Source organism: Sebastes fasciatus, chromosome 4 (assembly GCF_043250625.1).
Source record: "Sebastes fasciatus isolate fSebFas1 chromosome 4, fSebFas1.pri, whole genome shotgun sequence".
Classification (NCBI taxonomy): Eukaryota; Metazoa; Chordata; class Actinopteri; order Perciformes; family Sebastidae; genus Sebastes; species Sebastes fasciatus.
Window position 1 is genome coordinate 24,926,496 of NC_133798.1, and position 14,189 is coordinate 24,940,684.

Genomic DNA, 14,189 nt, shown 5'->3' on the forward strand with positions numbered 1-14,189 from the left:
GGGCTGGAGAGGTTTCTCCACCCTGTAGTCTCCGCTGTTCTACGCACTTGGTACAAACAACAGCTGCAGCATGCTCACATGGTGCCAAACGCTGACGCCCCCTGGCAGAGGATCCTAACTCTACCCTGAACCCGTACCACACCCCAAACTTAAAATGTACACAGCACTCTCTTTAAAATGTTGTAAACCGATCCGAGGCGCTCTTCTTATTTCTTTTCAATACCGAATATCTCATTGTACGGCTATATTCTTGTGGTTGTCCACAAGCTGTGAACATTAAATACCATACCATATCGTAACACCACGTTGCATTTTATCAGAAATACTATATGGAGTACAGCTAAGTGACGAGGAAGGAGTTAAACTCCACCTGCCTTCGCCTCTCACACAGCACATTGCAGCCATGACAGGCTGTCCGGTCATTGTGTACTGAGGACTTAGTGGGATGTCATGGCCCGAATACCTAAAGGGTTATGCTGGTCTAGGCATCTTACAGACCCTCTCCAGCCTTATAAGGGCTGCCTGAGTAGTGGGAGGGGGGGGAAACAGATGCACCTGTCAATAGAGGGAAGGAAACAGGATGAGGGAGGGCTACGTGGAGGTGACAACTTTAAAGGAAACGCTGCGTTTATTTACCTGCCAAAGTCAGTTGGACGGCTAATTGCCTCGCCTGGTTATGCTCAGGTTGGTTTCAAGCACAAAACGCCACACTGAGGGAATGCTGCTGAGCCATTTCCCATCTCTCACACATGCATTTAACAAGCATATTATATGTTTCCTCTGTTGAGAGGAGGAACAGTCGTATTCCCTTCACATGCAGGGGAATATATAGTCAGGCATCAGTCAATGCTAGTGACAACTGTCTTGAACCAATCACAGATGGATACGCAACCATCCAGCTCGCGTGCTAAGCAGGAGGCCTATTGGGCAGAGCTACAGAGAGCTAATAAATCTCTCCGGGAGGACTTACCCGCTGGGCTGGAGCCCACACCACTTGGCACTGAAAGGTCTGTGGTATCCAGCATGCCACCTAATGAGATGCACAGAGTGATATGATTAACCATCTGCATCCTCCTGCAAGCTAGCAGAGCATGTGATGGAGATGCCAGACCGGACATGAAAATGTCATGTAGATCTGTCTTTGCAAAAAAAAACAGGGAGGCCTGTGCTCTCGCCAGTGTCCGACTGGTGGGGAGATTTTCAATATGGGATTAAAGAGGGCAACGTAGAGCTGCGTTCAGCATTGCGTTTTCATTATGTTTATAAAGTTGGAGGTTAATGCAGAATTCCACAATGAGGACGCATCTGCACCTGGAACATTTCTTGGAAATCATGTACCGGAGCCTCTCTTAACAGTCAAATGAAAACTCTACCAAGTAGACGTTTTCAAGAGATACACTGCAGCACTGAGCTAGAATTGGAGCAAATATGATTAAAAAAAGTATTTTTTATAAAACAGTCGCTATATCCTGACAATAGAGCATGAGACAGGAAATCAAAAAAAAATAATCATGTGTCTCTGTGTCCTCTGGTGCTCCTAATGGCATCTGCAAGATTTCACAGACTGGAGGAAAACAACCAATCAGAACTGATTTGGAGTCTGCTGTCCAGCTGCTGTCTCTGAGCAGCTGTCAATCACTCGCGAACTCTGATCAAACGGTCAAACTAGACAGCGCTGATCAAATATGAATCAATATTCTGTTACTGTAATGCATATTTCTCACCTGAAATGTATTCAGAAACATCTTGTAGTGTACTGTTTAGCTGTAAAATGAGAAAGTTTGTGTCCCGGCAGCCTTGTTGAGATCAGCTGAGGAAATACCAAACACCGCCCACCAGCCGGAGCAAACTTTCTCATTTTACAGCTAAACAGTACACTACAAGTAGATGTTACTGAAAACATTTGAGGTGAGAAATAGGCATTACAGTAACTGAATATTGATTCATATTTGATCAGTGCTGCCTAGTTTGACCGTTTGATCGGAGTGCGCGAGTGATTGACAGCTGCCTCCGTTGAATGAACAGCCAATAGGAACTCTCTCTCTCTCTCTGAAATGACCTGTGATTGGCCAAAGTCTCCCGTCACAGGCTAGATTTTTGAATGCCTGAAAACAGAGTCATGAGGAGGTGAAGAAGTCTAGTTTTCTCTCAGAACACTTGAATTACAATATGCTGAAAGGTTATTATGGAATTTTTGCCCAGAGATGCCAAAAACATTCTGCCTACTGCAGGTTTAAATCAAGCATGCAATGCAAGTACGCTGCATGAGCCTGGGCATGTTTTTAGCTTTTGAAATATGCTGCTCCAATATGCATCATAAAAACAACACAGATAGAGCGGTGAATAATCAAGAAAGAAGAGTTATTGTGGGAAAACAACCATTAAGTAAACCCCCTGTGTACGGGTAGGTGTCAGCCAGTTCTTATAATGTGGTTAATCTTGAATGAGGCATTTCACACCTTGTTGCCTGTACTTCTGTCGTATGCAGTGTAGCTGAATCTTGCAAAAAGCCATCTGGGCCGACTGAGTCAGACCAGTCATACCAGCACTAGCGTAGAATGACATTATATTTTCCACAATGCTGATACAGAAGGTGTGAAAAAATACATATCACACAAAGGATGTTAGTATGACTTCACTTGACCTTAGGTGTCTTACAACCAATACCATCTTAATAAAAAACTCTTACGCTTATTTACTGTCTTGCAGAGAGTTAAATGAGGAGACCGATACCAGACCCATGTCTATGTGCTAAGTATGAAGCTAGAGCCAAGGAGCGATTAGCCTAGCTTAGCATAAAGAGTGGAAGCAAGAGGGAACAGCTAGCCTTGCTCCAACCAAAGTTAAAAAATCAAAAGCATTGTGATTTTACGGGGGTTATGTGCTGTAACTATTTCTTGGCTGGGTGGCTCCCGGTAGTTTCATCGTCACTGCGAAGTTGCCAGGCAACCAGCGTAGACTTTGAGAGAAATGCTGGGCACACATTCAGTTCATCCAAAAAACTGTTAAGAGTAGTACAGCGTGTAACTCCGTGTTATTAACCCTCATCCTACCAACATATCTAACATACAAGGACCACTGACTGGGGTCCCAAGAATAAACTACTGTAAGAAACAACCATCAGGGAAAAATGTTAACTTATTTCTTCTCAAAACATTATTAGTTATGTCATTAATGCCATCTGAAGACAAATAAACAGATTATTATAATTTTAGGAAAGTTGCAGTTAATTTGTAAAACACAAATAGACCCAAGCACAAGAGGAGATTTGTGTCTGCTGCATCTGTGTTTGTCTCTTTCAAAATGACTGACAGAGTGTCCCTACCCCCCTGATAGTGTGTGATACTTTAAATTAGGACCCACGGCAAACATTTTATCTATCTATTCTATTGTATCTATTTAAACTGCATAGGCTGCAATTGGGTGCTTTTGACTGGGGTCCCCCCGCTCTATCCAGTCGGTCGCTATACTCGACCTAGTCGTTCTTTATATTCCACCCAGTCTGTCTTTATTCTCGACCCAGTCGGTCACCGGAGAAAATCTAAATCGATGATACGTAGAACATTTTCATTGTGTGGGACATGTGCTTGAATACAAAAAGCACCACCTGTCAAAATGCCACGTTTAAACAAAGAAGATATAATGTGTTAATGGGCTTTGGGGGAGTTAGTTGTTTTTTTAGCATTGGAGAGAACCAGGCTAGCTGTTTCCCCCTCCTTCTAGTTTTTACGCTACACCAAGCTAATGTCCTACTGGTTGAGCACCACTAGACGTGTCCAACTGTTCTACAAACAAAACATTTATGCTATCGAAGCACTTAGAAAGATGATGTAATCACATACAAATGGGCTATAATCAACTAAATAAATCCTGCTCTGAGTGGTCTGGATGATCCTCTGTGCACCACTTTGACCAATTAACTGGGGTTGTTGTCTACTAACCTGCACTGGTGGGCCTCTGGGGTCCTCCACTTGAGCCCACATTCCTGTGCAGAGAGGCCTGTGGAAGGGACAGCATCCCGCTGTCGCTCAGAGAGGCCGCGGCCGCTGCCAGCGCCTGGCTGCCCAGAGTCCCTCCTGTCTGGTACATGGCATTAGGATTGGAAACGGGCACTGCCACATGCATGGAGAAGTTCTGCTGAGGCAATGCTGTGGGCTACAGGAGGGAGACAAACACACACAGACAGAGGTTTACACACAAACACACTCAAAACCCAAGGTCTAATGATAAGTCTGATGGGCCAGTGGCTGTCATGGCATCATTAACAGAGAGCTCCCCTTGAGGGTTTGCTTTAATAAACAAGGACATACTGCGCGTTTTAAACTCGGCTGTTGCTTTGTAACAAATTATTTTAGGAAACATTTCTGCCCGACATGCGGGCTCTTGAGTGACACCATATAACCATCAAAAAAAGTTTATTCTCATTAACATCGTACATAAAGAACACACACACACACACACACACACACACATTTTCAGTGCTACCGCAACACACAGAAAACACAGAAAACAAAACATGCATTCAGGTGATCACTTTGGCATTGCAGCAGTCAGCACTACAGACGTACTTATTGCCTTTTGAAACAGCAGCATCGTGTAACGTGTTTCTCAGCGCAGAAGAGAGGGGCGGCGGGGATTCACAGCTACAAGAATCGTGACTCACTTGCATTTACCTACAAAGTGCTGACTGTGCAAAGCGTAAGTGAGAATGACAGGTGGCAGTGAGAACGTTTCATCATAGCATTATCCAGTGAGCCAGTCGGGTGTTATCATTAGTTTGTTAATGGCAAAGTGATGCTCTTCATGTCAGGGACATAGAGAAAACGACTGCTTAGTAAGCATTGTGTTCTTGCACAATTCTAATATTAACACGCATGATAAGATCACAAAAGATTTGGGGTGTTTTAGAGGGTGTGGTGCTTGATGAAGGAGAGGGGAGATGCTAAATGATGGTGTGGTGTTAGTGTGCTCTGGGAACACTTTAATGCTGGAGCTGTTCAGGAGTAAGAGATATTGTATGCCATAATGCATTGGGAGAGAGGTAATGGAAAGATTTGAGAGGAGAAATTGTAAATATTATATTATAAAGGAACTATGATTTGTTTTTTAATTTGTTTTTTTGTTACATTATGAGATTAAAAAAATCAGGTTTTAGATGGAAAAAACCTTAAATCACAGAACCTGCAGATCTTCATGATGAACTATCACTATATGTGAGTAAGTATTTACTGTGCATGTGTTTAAATAGCGACTGCTGTTTGATTTACGATAACACGACCATGATACTAGGGTGTAATCTTTCCAGCAGAAGCATGCAACATTTCACCTGTTCACATGAAATGTGATCTTATCAGGGTGTGCCAAAATATCAGTTGCAGAACAAATCAACATAAGAAAAAACAAATGCACACCCAGTGAAGGGGGCATTACTATTAAGCTAGAGTAGTTCTGAAAGAAGTTGACAGAGGTTCTAGGGGGGGAGTAACAAAAAGAGGAAAAAGTTAAATGGAAAAAAAGAGTGAAAATCCTTTGTGCCACAAAGCCAAGCAAAAACGTTGCATTTACAGTACTTACGATTTTATGATTTCTCATCATATTATCAAACTCCTCATTAATTTTTTTATACTTTTCTTCTGTGTGAGGAGTGAGGACATATGAGGCATCGGGGTCCGGGCTATCACAACCTCTGTGTTCTTTCTTGTTTAGCGCCTGTAGTGAACATCAACATAAAGACAGGAATCAACACAAAACAGCAGGGGACAAAGGAAGTACTTACACCACAGCGCTTGTACATTAAATCACTCTCTTCGTTTAGTTTGCCGAAATGGTCGTCCATGAGGGGGCTGTGCCCAAAACAGTCTTCAGGATCGGGACTAGCACAGTCATTATGGCCTTTGTTTCTCAATTTCTGAAAGGAAATTGCACAATTGAAGAGAAAAAAAAAATATTGTGTTGTTACCTAATATATACATTTTCTACTGGAATAATATCATTCAAACATGTACAAAAATCTACTGTATGATTGTCCTTCATTTCTTGCTTTTGTTGCAGCACAACATGAACAGCTGCTACACCGACGCTAGGCTAAACTGTAGCTCTGCACCAAGGGGAAACTGAAATGTCACTCTATATCCTTTCACCCTTCACAAGTGTTCAGGGAAACAAAATATTGTCCTCCTCCCTTTTCCGCTCTTCTTCTCCTCCCCTCCCTGCCTCCATCCCTTCTCTGTTCTCCCTTCTCTTTGCTGCAAGTGTGTCTTTGCATTTTTCATTATGTTTCAGTTATCATAAGCCAACCAGCTGGAAGAAGCCCCTGCATAAGAAGATCCTACAGCGGAGCACTTTAAGACTGTCCCGGCCTGTAATTCAGTACGGTTGTCACTCTTGGGATCTTATCAAAGTTAATGCATGTGGGGAATAAAATGGATAATCAAATGTGGTCAAAGATGCTTATTTGAGCGTGAAATTGAGCGATTATTGTAAAAGCAGAGCGCTCATAAGTACATAGGGTGGTGTGTTGTGGTGTTATAAAGAGGCCTATTTTAACTTTGAGAAAAACAAAACGCGTCTCACAACTAAACAAACAAACGCGACGCTGTGCTCATTTTTGCTCACTTTCTTACGGGCCGTGAATAGCGGGTGTTAACAAGACTCGCTGACAGCATGTGACAGCATGTGATATCAAGGCAGTGCACATCAAAACATGATTTATGTGTGGCTCTCAAGGTTCCTCTATCAGACTAGTGCAGGTCCTCGGCAGCGCCCTGCCCTGTCTGTGGGCTGCCTCGGAGGCCTCGTGTCTACAGGAAGGTCGCCGACTCCGGTGGATGCAGGGGTCAGAGTGAGGAACCTGCACACACTAATGAGACCTTACTCTCTGTTTCTGGTCTCATCACCCAAGAAAGTGGAAAATGTGTGTGTGTGAAAGAGAGACTGTGTGAGTGGGCGTGTGTGTGGTGCACATGTGCAGTGTGTGTGCGGCGAGGGAGGGAGGAGGGGGGGGTTTCTACAGCTGCTACATCCTCTGACAGCAATGTGACAGTACGTTAAGGTCTGTGCAGACAATGCGGCTAACCCAGCGCTGCTCACCACAACCTCAATGTATTTCCTAAAACCTGTGCCATGTGCTTTATAACAGTCCTGCATAATACCATCGCTCATTAAAACCAGATGATGCTAAATCCCTTGCTGCTCACTCCATCCACCATGCATTCACGTGCATACAATTTCTGATGGATGTACATTTTGGGGCACAAATCTAATCTAAATCTACAAAAAAATGTGACGCCGTGCACAGAAATAAGGAAGTTCAGCAAAAGCACCCACATCTCTTCAAACATGAGTGTCCACAATGCCCAGAGGAGAGCGAGAGAGCGAGAGAAGGATAATGAATGGCCAGCACTGTACCACAGATGCATTACTGTTTGGTGCGGTACAGAGCAGTGGCATTCTTCTCATTCTAAGAAAACGCCTTGCTGGTTCATTTCCTGTTTACTGAACGAACCCTCTTTAGTTAGGGTCCTGAAAGGCCTGTGTTTACCGGGGTTAAACTATGCACTTTCTCCCCCCAGTGAGCCAAAGATCTGATCTCAACCTGCAAATTTAGGTTCCAACCTGCTCATTATGGGAATATGGTGGTCGGACTGGTCGGGCACGGCTGCGCGAGATGGGCAGGGCTGCTCTACTTTCACAACAAGCCTGGCCAGCCTTCGGTACGCCGCACCCACTGGCCCGAGCCATTTCGGGAGGGGTTGCAGCAGCACAGTGGGCGAGCGGGAACCAGATAGCAGCAGACAAGGGCAGGCAGGAATCAGATTCATTCCATGATACATTACATGAATCACTACAATACATATCATCTTCAAAAAGAGGCACCGAAGTATGGTCGACATTTGGTGTGTAAGAGTTAATCGTCTCTGTGGCGTTCTAATGCATGTAACACTGAAGGCCTGGGAAAGCATGGCTGTAATTCTTTGTTAAATGACTTGGCATGTTTTGGGTGTCCCACAGACGCTGCCCACAGCTCCCAGTAAATGGATCACTAAATCAGCACATGGCCAAACAGGTGTCCCTCTTCCAAACACCTGTCAAGACCTGGCTCCCCACGCTGGCCAATCAGAGGCAGCCGCGCAGAGACATGGCCGTAGAAGGGAACACATGGAGCCCTGAAGGCCACCCAACCCCAGATCAACTTTGCTCTTAAATGTCGATACTGCAGACAGTACAGTTTTCTGACCTAGAAGAGGGGAAAACTTACTAGACGATCGGGATGCAAAAAAGCAAACTTCTTTTTACAATATGAATCGTTTGATTAAAAAAAACATGCCTCTCAAATGTTGAATCAAGTTGTGAGGTTTGTTGTGCTTTGAAAAGTAAAGTTGGCTTGATGTGAATACAGCAGCGGTGGGGACTTTCAGTTGCATTTATACTGAAAGATAGGGGCTGTTTAGTTGCAGGAGGAGGCTGGAGAGAGCATGGACAAGGGAACTTGTGCAATCTATTCACAAGGTCCTGAGAGGCTCACAAAGATGAGTGGGAAAAAGGCCAGCTGCTATTTTCTCACAGCAGTCCAAACCTGTATTGATAGAAATTTGGCTCTTCAAATAAAAATGAGACTCTGAGAGGCTGACGTCAAACCAACCGGGCACCATTGTCTGTGCGTGCGTGCATGTGTGTCCGTCAGTTTGCTTGTGCGATACTTGAACTTCTCTTTAAAAAAACATTTTCCATTGCAGGAGGCCTTGAGGCTTCCTTACCCTGAAGAAAACATCTATCCGTCATCTCCACCTGAGCCCTGACTATTAACCTAGCTGTAACCATGGGGAACATTCAGCACAGTAATTGCCTCTCCAGATTTGCAGTATATGTTCAGTACAGAAGGCTATAGTGCGGTGAAAGGCAACCTTGCATAGCACTTTGATTTGACATCAATGGGAATTCTTTTCATGTAATTCTGCCCAATGAGTGCCTTAAGAACTGCTATGAAAACATATAAACATATCTTAGACGGCTCAATTCAGGACCTTAGATTTACTTTTAAGCCTTATCTTCACATTTTTTTTTTACTGCAAAATTGAAGCAAACATCATTCCACGGATTAAAAATAAAACTCAACCCATTGCATAAGCCACCTACATCACCTGTTTCTTGAGAAGCACTTTCAGCGAAATGGGCCCAAGCAGCGTACTCTGCTGCTGCGAGTCTTGGAAAACAATTTGACTCAGATGTTCTCCCTCTCTTGTGTCAAGAGAGCTTTCTGCGTTTAACTTATTCATGTGCTGTACAAACTGTACGTGAATAGAAGGCAGGGTGAAAGGAGAAAGATAGTGGTTCGGCATAAAAGCTGAACTTCAAAAATTGTGGGGGAGATGGCTGAAAGGAAGGCATGAAGAGGCTGTTTCTTCCATTGTGCCTGAATCACAGCAGCTTTCGCTATTGGCAGAGCACCACCTGACCCATGACTGGCGCACCACTGCTCTGATTACAGGCCCCGCAACAGCAAGACATGATTTGTCATGTAATGGCAAAAAAAACAGCAGGAAATTACACCAAATGTCCCAAAAGTGGAGTGCAACATGAATGTTTAAAGCGTGTTGTTTATCCCAGCCGTTGCTATATTTTAACCGGTCGCTGTGCTGCGGCCGGGTCTCCCAGCCTCTCGCCCTGCAGTGCTGTGAATTAGCCCTTGTGCCCGCCGCCGCACTAAGCAAGGTAGCGTGCTAATCCTCATGACATCACCATTGTGTCCAGGCCGTTCCATCTAATGTGCTTATCAAAGGGCTTCTTTGAGTGTGAACGCACTAGGAAATCAGCATGGGGAGGCGGCTGATAGGAAGGCTTTTATCTGCTGAGGAATATTTCTGCTCTTATATAACATCTTAAGAGACTTTCACTACCATCATGTTGCTTTTCCCCTGTGGTGCTGTAGTCTTCACTTGAGGGGAATAAAAGCCTCTTTTGGTCGGTCTTTAGGCACTGAATGCCACGGCCAAGCACTAGGTTACTGTACTGCAGGAAGCCTTCTCTCTCTCTGCATTTCCCACCACATATTGTGAGTTGGGAGTGAGGGGCTATTAGATAAGGAGACCCCTGTAATTCCCAGACATATCTTGTTTAATCTCATGACCATTACTGACTGATATGAGGATGTGAGGCTGGATTCATGTCCTTCCTGTGGCTCACTCCATTGTCTAGTTACACAGCGGACAGGAAGAGCAGCGGGAGGGGGCAACTCGACCGTCTGCGTTTTATTTTGATATTGTTGTCTTGAAGCTGTACATACATAGTGAGATTCAATCCCACCTGACACTACAATGGCAATGGACAAACCACAATGAACTGTGAGCTCAAAGTCAGACATTTAGTAGTAGGGGTGTAAGAAAATACCGTTACGCATGAGTATCGAGATATTATATGTTTTAACCCCTTTTCGGAGGTTGTAGCGGGCTCAGTTTTATAGATAGACTAGTGACGATACTGGTATCATATTAATTAGAAAACTTAAGGAATCCATTGGTACCAACCATGTCATACTAGTTTGTCAAGAAGGAGGCTAAGTAATGCTCCATTATGCTAAATTTGGCAAGGAAAATCTGGCATGGCCATTTTTTAAAAGGGTCCCTTGACGTCTGACCTCAAGATATGTGAATGAAAATGAGCTCTATGGGTACCCACGAGTCTCCCCTTTACAGTCATGCCCACTTTATGATAATCACATGCAGTTTTGGGCAAAAACCACAGTTTTTTTGCATGCAGTATAAATGTGTTATTTTTGCCTATTCTAAAATTGGTGTATTTCTGGTTTTCCTAAAATCAGATTTGAAAAATCCGATATATCACCTTGCTTACAGTATCGCAATATATTGAATCGTTACCCCTGTATCGTGATACGTATCGTATCGCCAGATTTTTGCCAATACACAGCCCTAGTTGGTAAATCCAAAGTGAGTCATACTCACTAAATCTAAAACAGCGATAGATAACAAATTCTATATTGTATACCGCAAATGATTACCTGCATTTGACCGGCTAGATTGCCAATTAAAAGTAGCCCATCCATTTGACTGAATAAGAGGCCATTGCTGTGCAGTGAGCGGTCCCTTCAGAGCTTTCTGCTCTGAGACTGTGGTGAATGACTGATGTGACAAAGCTATTAGCCGCCACAGTCAGAGGGAACAGTCTCAATCAGCGGCCTGCATATTTTCAGTACAGACAAGAGGGAATTCAACTACAAATTGAGGATAAAGGCAAACCAATGTCATCATTATCTACAGATTAAAAAGAATGAGAACAAAACTCCACATAAAGAAAAAAGGTGGCACACATTAAAAACTGATCAGAGGGAATTACAATCCAGACAAAAACATTAACATACAGATTATTGAAAATCTTTCCAACCGTTTCTACTCCTCTGTCTCTCTGTCTCCCGCTCTCTCTCTCTGGTCATTGAGTGGATCATTAGCTGTCAGGGCCCTTGAAACCATACCCCCAACCCTGAACTCCCATTCCTGCTCGCCTCTAAAATATTCATAAGGACAATTAGGAGTTCCGATAAGGCGAGTACGGAGGGCTGGGGGGCGTGCGGCAGAGAGGGCAGGATGTGCCAGCAGGACGTCTGTTCTGCAACACTCTATACCCAGACCACAGACCTGTCCTCATCAATCTGAGACACAGCAGCCTCCCTCTTTGCCCCCAGTCAGGCCAGGCAGTCAGGGGAAGGTGGCACCATGCCAGCTAACCCCCATCTCTCTCTCTCCCCCCCACCAATCCCAGCAGGCTTTGCTCTGTCCTCGCCCCTGGGCAGGAGGGGTTGGCCGCACAGCACGCACAGTGGGAGGAGGGGGGCACAAGGGCAAGCTGATTGTTGCACGAGCTAACTCACAGTAGCCGCTGCGCACGATAGCAAGGTCTCATTTCAGCCGCTCGGCCCGCAAGGTCATTGAAGAACACAAAGGGGTGGACTCGCGGCTCGTGGTTCTAATGATCTTTAACATAACTAGTATCACTGCTGCTCTGTAACTAGATCAAACCAAATTAGGTCAGCTCAATGTCTGACCTATTTCATGTGGTTCACACCACGGTTTATGACAGGTATGTGGTTTGAGCTCAGTTTGAGAAACTATACGTGATGCATTGTTACATGCCATCCAACACACTGTTGCTGCAGAAGGGTAACACATCATGTTGCCATTACTTTGCTTTAGGGCAATGAGTTAATTAGCAGTTACAGTACTCATTACAGAACATTACTTTGGTGTTACACCCTGCACTTCTGCTTAATCTATAATATAAATACAGTAAACCTAAGCTCACATTAATGCAGGAATAATGTAAACAATTATAGCTGCAACATCATCATTTTTCAGGATTTTTTTTCATAGTGCTGTAGAGTGTGTGTGTACAAGGGACGTGAGTGATGAAGCAAGAGAGCGAGAGAGAGGCGGCGATTGGAACGAGTAACGTTATCGACTCCGGCCCAAGCAGGAAAAGTTAACAGAGTTGGTTTGTCCATTCTGGGCTACTGTAGAAACATGGCGGTGTAACATGGCGGACTCCGTGAAGAGGACCCGCTCCATATGTAGATATAAACGGCTCATTCTAAGATAACGAAAACACAACAATTCTTATTTTCAGGTGATTATACACTAAAGAAAACATACTCATTAATATTAAAATTCCATTTCTGCCAATAGATCCCCCTAATTGTTACACACTGGTCCTTTAAGATATTTTGAAAATGACGCGGGAAATTTTGAAGTTGTATTCACCATGGTTGCCTTGTTTGTTTTTACTCTACTGGTAATTGTGTGTTACTAGCGTATTACCGACAAGACATCTTCATTTCTGTGGAAGCTGATGCATAAAAGGAGAAGAAGTCCATTATTTCTCTACTCTCTACCCTTTCTCTACTGACTGAAGTACCTGTACGTACAGTAGCAGACATTCCTTAGGGAATTTAAAAAATAGATCAAATAAACAAGTAAAAACTGTTCAGTTTGGCCGTTCAGTTTTTGCTCCAAGGTGTGGGTTAAGAGAAATGATGTTCACCATGTTGAACACACAGTTAACATCTGATGACACATTCATTTCACGTGTATAAGTTATATACAGTTCGGCCATGCCTGTCTGCAGTCATTTTAGAAGTGTATTTACAAAAAAATATGTTCACTTGCTTTCACACTCAGTAAAAGGCAGAAGCTTTGTCAACACAAATCAGTTCAAATGTTTTCCTTAAACTATCTGTGGAAGTAGTTTGTCAAACAATCTTAACAAATGTCGGTGACTAAGCACTGGTCCAAGAAACTCTGTGCAGAAGTTTGATATTTCACAAACACCTTCAAATAAGAAACCAGCAACATTTTTTAATAAGGGGGGGGGGGGGGGGGTGGGGGTAAAACAGTGACAGAAAAATGTGTAAATCAGCTTTTTTCTTTGGTGAATAAACTGTAGTGTTGTTAACTTCTGGATTTTGAGTGAGAGCATATCTAATTTTAGAGTATTAACTCATTAGTGGAAACTGATGTTTAGAAGAAGGCACCATGGCTTATGGTCTTTTGTTGTTCTGTCCTCTCTAAGGACCCTTGATTTGAAATGAGACATACGTAGTTGAGAGGGTAGAAAAAAAGCTCTGACGTCGATGAAGTACGACATGTGCTAAAAGCAAAAAACTCTTAGCAGTAACCTGGTAACAAGCATCACACATTGGAGACACAATAAAACAGCGAGATGTAATGCATGATAGGTTTAAAATGCAAAGAAAAACCATTACTTGATAATGGAGTTAAGCCATTCAGCGATTCAAAGGATAACTGTTGAATAGCCCTACAGGATAAAATCCCATATAAAGAACAGGGATGGTGCTCATTACAGAAAGTTTAATTCCAATAATCAAACTACATTTTCAAAAATCAAAGGCCATTACTCTGCCATCAGGTAACAATTACTGTCTATCTGTTCCAGCAGAGGACACATATTACAGAACAGTATGTGATATACTCGCATGAACATTACCACAACTGTTTCATTACACTCAGAACACCACAAAAGAGGACTGGTGACCCTTTTTCACTAAAAGCCCAGAGGAAAAGGAGTCCTTGTCCTACAAAAAGGGGCACTTTGAAACCCAGCATGTTGCTCGAAACAGAACCATTAATACTGCTTCACTCGCTGTGGCAAGAGGAGACTTATCA

The 14,189-nt window shown here is 43.5% G+C and overlaps 1 protein-coding gene across 12 annotated transcripts in view; it reads right to left on the reverse strand.

The window, feature by feature from the left end:
• The window catches only part of mef2aa (myocyte enhancer factor 2aa), a 106,996-nt gene that overhangs the window by 13,117 nt on the left and 79,690 nt on the right, over nucleotides 1–14,189 (reverse strand). For 6 of the 12 annotated variants that reach the window (XM_074633030.1, XM_074633029.1, XM_074633032.1 and 3 more), the window contains 3 exons: nucleotides 5,575–5,709; nucleotides 3,942–4,155; nucleotides 971–1,030 (listed from right to left, as the gene is read on the reverse strand). In XM_074633030.1, coding sequence (XP_074489131.1) covers nucleotides 971–1,030; nucleotides 3,942–4,155; nucleotides 5,575–5,709 — 409 coding nt within the window. Of the gene's footprint in view, nucleotides 1–970; nucleotides 1,031–3,941; nucleotides 4,156–5,574; nucleotides 5,710–5,776; nucleotides 5,909–14,189 lie in introns of all 12 variants that reach the window. The other 6 variants (XM_074633040.1, XM_074633034.1, XM_074633038.1 and 3 more) reach the window with 3 other exon arrangements.